This window comes from Geospiza fortis, unplaced genomic scaffold (assembly GCF_000277835.1).
Source record: "Geospiza fortis unplaced genomic scaffold, GeoFor_1.0 scaffold425, whole genome shotgun sequence".
NCBI classification, from domain to species: domain Eukaryota; kingdom Metazoa; phylum Chordata; class Aves; order Passeriformes; family Thraupidae; genus Geospiza; species Geospiza fortis.
Genome location: NW_005054387.1, coordinates 837,982 through 846,028, shown reverse-complemented (window position 1 = coordinate 846,028; position 8,047 = coordinate 837,982). Strand labels below are relative to the sequence as shown.

The 8,047-nt window shown below is 48.4% G+C and overlaps 1 protein-coding gene across 1 annotated transcript in view; it reads right to left on the bottom strand.

The window, feature by feature from the left end:
- SSC4D (scavenger receptor cysteine rich family member with 4 domains) overlaps positions 1 to 1,258 on the bottom strand; it is a 12,992-nt gene extending 11,734 nt beyond the window's left edge. The window contains exons 1-2 of the mRNA XM_031060603.1: positions 1,188 to 1,258; positions 853 to 990 (exon numbers count right to left, since the gene is read on the bottom strand). Coding sequence (XP_030916463.1) covers positions 853 to 943 — 91 coding nt within the window. The 5' untranslated portion in view covers positions 944 to 990; positions 1,188 to 1,258. The remainder of the gene's footprint in view (positions 1 to 852; positions 991 to 1,187) is intronic.
- Between the last annotated feature and the right edge of the window lie 6,789 nt (positions 1,259 to 8,047).

Here is an 8,047-nt window from a genome sequence, read left to right as displayed (position 1 = left end):
GCAGGAATGGCTTTTCCCAGGTCTATTGAAAAGCTTCCTGGCTGCACAGTGCCTGCCAGGAGTGAGTAGAGCGCGTTGTTCTCAGGGGATGGGTGTCGTAGACATCTTTTATGAAAAATCCTTTCCTTAGGATTTTTCCTCCTGAGAAGCTCAAAGGCCTCAGGAACAAAATGTAAACATTGATTATCTGCTGCTGTGGAATGCAACAGGTGCATCTGTGATTGGCCCATGTTAGTTGTTTCTAATTAATGGCCAATCACAGCCCAGCTGGCTCGGACAGAGAGTCTGAGCCACAAACCTTTGTTATCATTCTTTGCTATTCTATTCTTAGCCAGCCTTCTGATGAAATCCTTTCTTCTATTCTTTTAGTATAGTTTTAATGTAATATATATCATAAAATAATAAATCAAGCCTTCTGAAACATGGAGTCAGATCCTCGTCTCTTCCCTCATCCTCGGACCCCTGTGAACACCATCACAGGATGGGTGCTCGTTCCACCCATTTCCTTGGCAGGGCTGGTCCCACAGGTCCCGGGGAGCAACTCCAGGAGCATCCCTTGGCCATCAGCATCTCCCCATGGATGCTGCCTGCTCCAGAGCCCAGAACTGCCCTGTCACCAGTGCTGGCAGCTGCCTGGCCCATTCCCCTGCCCATCCTGCGTGCTGGGCTTGCCATCACAGCCAGGTCACAGTGGGACATTAGAGCTGAACTTGTTCCCTCATCCCTGTGCACGCTCAGCGCTGTAGGGGACACCACAATAATCCTGTGCCTGGAGAAAATCTGCCCATAAATCTGATGGAGAGGGATCACGGGTGCTTAAAACCCCTCCCACTGCCCCGGGCAGGAGCTCACCGGTGGGGCTGAGGATGAGGAGGATGAGGAGTGTGGCTGGCATCAAGGAGAGAGGCAGCACCTCGGTGTCCGGACAGGGACCGAGTGTCATTGCTGCTGTCAGCCCCTCCTGCAGGCGAATTTCCAGCGGACACCTCCCTGAAACATGCAGACAGCAGTGTTAGTAGTGGTGGCCTGGAGAGCCTGTGGTCACCAAGGGCCATGCAGGACCTGTGAACATGTCACTCCTCAGTATTTCCAGGAGCAGTGACCAGAAGACACATGAAAATCGGGATTAATTGAGAAGAAGCAAATTTTTTTAAGTGGCAAGATGAAGCTGAAGGGCTGTATCCTACCTGCGAGATAAAACTCCCCAACAAGGAATGTCAGCAGAAAATTAGGAAGAGATTCGGTATTTTAAGATCCCATTTCCCCCTCGCTGCCAAGGGGTGGATTCCCAGCCGGGTCTCACTCGCAGGCGCCCGCCACAGGGAGGACGCTCCCGCCACCGGGAGGACGCTCCTGTCATTGTGATGACGCTCCCGGCGCCAGGAGGATGCTCCCGCACACCGGCTCCAAAGCCGGGCTGTGAGGCTCAGCTCTGTCGCCGCATTTCTCTTCACAGAGAAAAGCAAGGCACAATTCTTCCCAAGGATTTCTGAGATTCACATTCTCTGAACCTCAGAGAAAGGGAAAACATAATTCCTATCATTTGCTGTGCCTGTGTTTGTGCTAAAGTAGAACGCAATGTGGAGATTGTTTACCCAGAGTGAGGATGTTTTGTTTCCTTGGCCTATCAGGGCCAAGTGTGTGTGTGTGAGGACTGCTGGCTGACAGTCATGAGATTCAGAGCAGTTGTGTGCAGAGTAGAGTGCTTGGCAGATTCAGCTTAGATGAAATATCTATAGTAGAGTATAATAAAGTAATTAATTAGCCTTCTGATATCCATGGAATCAGATGCATCATTCTCTCTCCCCTCATTGGAGTGGCCTTTGATTTACAGTGTAGCTCAGCCAAGCCCTAAAATTAATCCCTGCAGCCCACACGGGGCACACCAACTCCTGAAGGGACACACAACAACTGCTGCCACTTCAGGCATCTGCTGGTGGTCAGAAACTAGGGAAAGGTCATTGAAATCCACATTGAAATCAGTGACTAACCCCTCCTTCCCATGGAAACCCCTCATCCAGCCTCTTGCTGCTCCTGGTTGTCCCATGTGGAGGCCTGGCATGAGAAGAGCTCCCAGGTGGGACCATGTGCTGGTGTCCACCCAGCCAAGGCCCCTCCAGACCATGGGCTGGGGTGTCACTGACATATTTTATGAAAAATCCTTTCGTTAGGATCTTTTCTCCTGAAGCAGAGAAGCTTCATCTTCTCCCTGTTTTGCTGCTTTGGAGAATTGTTTACCCAGCATGTGAAATTGTTTTTACTTGGTGACCAATGACAGCCACCTGTGCCGAGGCTGTGAGCAGTCACAAGGTTTTATTATCATTCCTTTCTTTTCCTTTCAAGCCTTCTGATGAAATCCTTTCTTCTGTTCTTTTAGTATAGTTTCAATATATCATTTTCTTTTAATATAATATATATCATAAAATAATAAATCAGCCTTCTGAATATGGAGTCAAGATTCTCATCTCTTCCCTTGTCCTGGGACCCCTTCAAACACCACCACACTGGGGGGCTCCAGAGCATCCAGAACAAGGCTTGGACCTCGTTGCCTTCGCTAGGGTGAGATGATGGTGAACCAAAGGGTTTTCTGGGCACCAGCAAGAGGTGATGGAGGTGCAGGAAGGAGCCCGGGTGGGTGAGACACAGCCCAGTTCCATCTCCCCGATCTCTGCTCGGCTCTGGCTGCCCAAGCCTCTGGAGGAGACAGACAAGCTCAGTGATGGGGGCTGAAAACCAATCCGCTCGCTGGGGTGGTGGCTTTCAATACTCCATTCATCCCTCCTGAAGCGCCGAATAATGTCGCCTTTTGTGCCTCGGGCGCTCCCCTCTCTGCGGCGGGGCAGGGCTGACAGACGGCCCCGGCCCGGCCGAAGCCCGGAGCGTGTCCTGCCCGCAGGGACGCTGTCATCGCCATCGCCGGCCACTCTTGTGCCGCAGCCAGCGCGTTCCTGCTCCCTCGCAGGGTGGCAGCGGCTATTAACCACTGCCGTGCTGTGCCACGCCGCAGACCCTCTTACCCCAAAGAGGGAAAACCCAACTTTCCTTCTCCGTCTGCGCTTTTCCAGCTGCTTCTCAATCCGCGCCCCAACGCTCAAGATTCAGCTGAAAATTGGAGCCCCTTCCTTAAACCCAGGGGTGTTGGGGCTCTTTCAGAACGCCCACAGAATAAAATCTGATTTTAAGCAATAATTAGTTGTTATGGCACTGTAGCAAAATCCAGCATCCCTTTTAACATAGCTCAGAGGAGCTGTGGCTGCCCCATCCCTGGAAGTGCCCAAGGCCAGGTTGGATGGGGTTTGGAGAAACCTGGGATAGTGGAAGGTGGAATGGAATGAGCTTTAAGGTCCCTTCCAACCCAAACCATTCTATAATTTTGTCATGATTCTATGATTTAAAGTGTTGCCCAATGTGGGTTTATGGAAGTCCCTTCACACCAAGGTTTTCAGGCTGTCAGGTGTCCTGTGAACCACCCCCTACCATGGATCCACTTGGAGAAGCAGCAAATCCTCCATCAGCCCCATGCTGCACAAGCACTGACCACCAGGGATGGTACAAAACCCACAGGGGAGGATCAGGGCTTTCACCTGGGGCATAGAAATTCTCTGCTTTCACCCCAAATAACACAGCACAGCGAACACACTGTGCCCAGCCAGCCCTTTGCCCTCAGTGAAAACTGAAAACTCCCTCCTCCCACCTGGACACAGGACCCCACAGCACCCCTTTTCATCCCTTTTGGTCCCCTTGGCCACAGCTGGAGTGACCCCCCATTCTCTGTTTATCACTTCTTCCACTTTTTGACTATTCAAACAACTTCAGGAGAAATCACAGTTTTTCAGCTACCACCACCCTGCCAGATCATTATTTGCAATTACCACCCTGACCTAAAATAAAAGCATCATAAATCCACATACCTGTTTGGTATTTTCTCTCCAGTATAAAGATGGATGTATCAAATCCCAGAAATATCCGTCCTCTTTTGAAATAAACAAAGGAGCTGGCTAGTTAGTTATAAAATCTTCAAAAATAACGATTGAAATTAATATTCCTGGTAAGATGGGGATGGGGATAAGGCAGGATATTTTTTCTTTAGGTGAGATCTTGCTTAGTAAATTTAAAAAAAAAATTAAAAGGGGGAAGAAAATGGATCTCATCCATCAACGGAACAGCTCCAGCCTGTCATCCCTTGGCAGTTTTGGGGCTGCTGCTGCTGGGTTACAGCAGGATGGCAGCCCTGCAACCCATGCTGGGGCAGATCATCCCCAAAGCAAAGCAGAAAGAGGGGGAGCAGGAGAAGGGAGAAGAGGAGGAAGAAGAAGCAGAAAGAGAGGGAAGACCAGACCGCTAAGGAGACATGGCGGGGAGGGAATGGCTCGGGTTTCAGGGAGGCAGGCAGGGACACATCCTTAAATTGGGTGCTGGCAGAGCCTCAAGGGGAAGGAAGAAGCTTTTTCAGAGAATTTGGGCTTTTCAGCTCTTTCCCACCTCCCTCCTGGGCTGTGTGAGTGCCCACCTGGCGAGGAAGCCAGCAATAACCACCTGGCTGGGAATCCTTCTGAGCCTGCACTGGGGTGCAGCAGGAGGGGATGGTTCTGACCCCCTTCCCAGCCTGGGGGCCTTGGACACCTGTTCCTTGGGCAAACCATGGTCTTCCCTGCCTGCTCCTAGGCAAGAAATTACCTTTAGAGTCCCTTTTCACAGGATTTTGCCTGTCTGACCATCCAAGCCATCTCTGCTGAGGACATTAGAGGGACCTGACCTGTCCCTGTGCTCTCAGCCTGTGGTGAGGGATGTCCTGGGGCTGGAAACCTTCCCCATCCACCTTCACCACCTTCTGCTCTACACATTCATGTTGTCTTCTTCTGCTTCTGACCATGGCATCTCTTTATTTTAAAGAGATTCTTTAATTACTTATTTAAATATTTTAATTAGAATTTTTATTTTATTTTGAAAATTTTAATTATTTTAAGTTTAAAAATAATTTTAAATACTATAAAATTTAAATTATTTTTAAATTTAATATTATTTTTTTAAATTATTTAATTTTTTATTTTAAAAATAATTGTGTATATTTAATAATTTTTAACTATTACAGCCTTTAAACCATTTTAACCGTCATTGCAAGTAAAAGCCAGATAATGTGAAACTCTTGGGTCTCAGCAGCCTTGAAGACCACAGAAAAGGAACCTCCAAACATACTGGGTTTCCCAGACTTATGAATTCTTAAGTTCCCCAGCAATTTTAGGAGCCTGGTGTGCATTTGGCTTTGAACAAGTTGATTTTATGAGCCACAGGATTCCTGCCCTGGTTCTCACAGGAGGCAGAATTTGCCTTGTGGCTCTTGCTGCTGGATTTTCACTTGCTCCTATGCAAAGCTCAGACATCTAAATGCCCTAAAAAGTCTGGGTTTTGTATTTTAACTCTGCACAAAGCCAGCTCTGGCTGCAACTGTCGCCAACTGCTTCTGCTGTTCCTTTCTTGCAGGGATTCAGTAATTAGCAATTAGGCACTTTTATTTCCCAGTAGCAGCAAAGTTCTAATTAACCAGATCATGAGCACAAGTTTCAAAGGTGCCTTTTAAGTCTGTTTTGCCTAAACTTTGACAAACTCCCCACACTCCTGGCTGTCTGCCAGGGCCCATGGACTGGGAATCATCAGCTCCAGCATCAATCCCCAGCCAGGTTTTGCAGACCAGGAGCAAAATGTGGACATGCAGGAATAGGATGCTCTCCACTCCATCCAGGATTTCTCTGGGTTTTGGGGCAGCATCTCAGCCTTTTTCCATGTTCCTGTGTGTGCTTGGAGTGGCTTGGCAGTATCAGGCTGGGGGATTACACTGCTCTGGAGGGAAAGAAAACACAGCCAGCCTTATTCAAGGAGCAGCCACAACATAAGAAAGGCTAATTATAAAATTCCACAGGACAGCAAGGCTGTTCTCTTGTGTGCCAGGAAGAAAAAAAAAAAAAAGAAGAAGCAGCTCTTTTTGTGCTTTTCCTGATGGTCCTGCTGCCCAGCCAGGCAAGGACACTCCAGAGATGCTCATGGGGGAGAAGCTTCTGGATTACTCAGGGCCATCCCCACACTCAGCAGCTGCCACGTGCCATGAGCAGCTTTCTATGGCAGTGGTGGCATCTCCAGCTGACCTCTCTTCTGGCAGCAGCTTGGCCATGGGTAGAAACTGGGGAAAACAAGTGGCTCATGAAACTGCAGAAAATGCAAGGCCTCCAGAAAAAAAAAAATCAAAACTCATAAGTGGTTTCCCTTTCCAATTAGTTGGGAAAGCACAGAGAAGAGAGAGAATTTAATTTGCCCAGGCTATAACATGGCCAGGAATGCATTTGGGATGTAAAGAAGGGCCTGGTGCCATATGAAAAAACTGTAAGCTGAAACAAAAGGCACCTTCTTGCTGCCAGGAGGGAAACAAGGGGCTGAGAATACCAGTTGCTGTTTCAAGCCATTAGCTGGTTTATAAAGAGTGACAGGATTCCCTTGCTGAGCTAAATCACTGGGTATTTAGGGGGTTCCTGCTGCTGCTTTCACTTTTGGGAGCACAGGCACAAAAAATGCTGCATTTTGGCAGGATGGAGCCTCCCCTCGTTCCTCTGCTCCTCCAGGGCACAGCCAGGGATGGGACCCTGCAATGTGGGGTCTGGGAGCTCTCAGCCCCAAACCAGCCCGTGTCCAGCAGCCTTTGAAGAAGAGAAAGATGCAAATCTTTCTGTAAAAAGACCATTTTGGTTCCCTGTCCTGACATCAAGCCCCGCCTCGCTGCAGCTAGGGCTGTGCTCCCAGCACACTCCTGTGCTATTTGGGATCCACGAGCGAATTTTAAGGCATTTTCTGGCAGTTGATAAGCACTGAAGGAAAAGCAGGGCTGAGGAAAGAGCAGTGGAAGCCCCCAGGGAGGCTCAGCATCGCTCCGGGCTGCAGGGAGCTCAGAGAGAGGTACCCATCCCCTCCCCGGACAAAATCACCTTTGTTCCTCCCTAATCTGTTCTGCTTCCTGCAGAAAGCACCTGGGGCAGGGGGGAAGGAGCAGCCCAAGGACACGGTGCTGACAGGAGGCTCTGCTCTCCAGAGGGCAGCAGCTCCATGCCCTGGGCTCCAGCCTCCATCCAGGGCTGGGGAGGGCAGGAGCACATCACATCGGGGTGGGAAACAGGGAGCTGGGTCCCCTCTGCCACTCACTGGGGACCATGAGCTTTAGGGTGTGTCTGGAAGTCCATTTGTCTTTCTGCCATCACTTCTGAGAGTGAAACCTCACCTTGTTGTCGTCTTATTGCAGGGGTTCCGTGCTGTTACCTCCTTACCACAAAAGTTCCATACCTTGGTGCTCTCTCATGGGCAGCTCTTCTCAGAGCACTGACTCTTTCCTCTTCACACAGCAGCCAGCAAACTCCAGTTCCCTTCTCACGCACCCACCCCACTCTTTTATTCCACTCTTCTTCTGACTGGTCACAGCTGTGGCCTGTTCAAGTCAGGCCTGCTGCTAATCTTTGATAATTGACCCAGCTGCAACTCCTTAGGGGTAAGATTACTTTCTACACCATCCTTATTTTCTTATGTTCTATCCCCCTACATCACCTGGCAGCAGGATCCTATATATATATATATATATATATATATGTATATCCTATAGCCATATATATGCGTGAAAGAGGCGCATTTTATGATTGGCTTTTTGCAAATATTAAAATGAGTATTATATGTGCTATGTTAGAAAGTTATGCTGTATTAATTTTCTTAAGTGGTGTGTTAAATATAGTTTTGGGTTATAACATAATGTTAAAATAGAAACTATGCTATGTAGGATACTTTTTTTTAAGGAAAGGATTTGCAGTGAGAGTGAGATAGCAGCTACAGGACACCTAAATCTTTCAGAGAAAATGAATTTATTGCTCTCTTGTCAGAAGAAATTAACTTCTTCCCGCCTCACTCAGACCTGAAGATGCTGTCAGGATTAAGAGGAAAAAGTTGACACTGACCAGACAGAATCCTGTGTTTGAATGGAATTTTTGCATCATGTATGAGGTGTATGAATATGCAACAA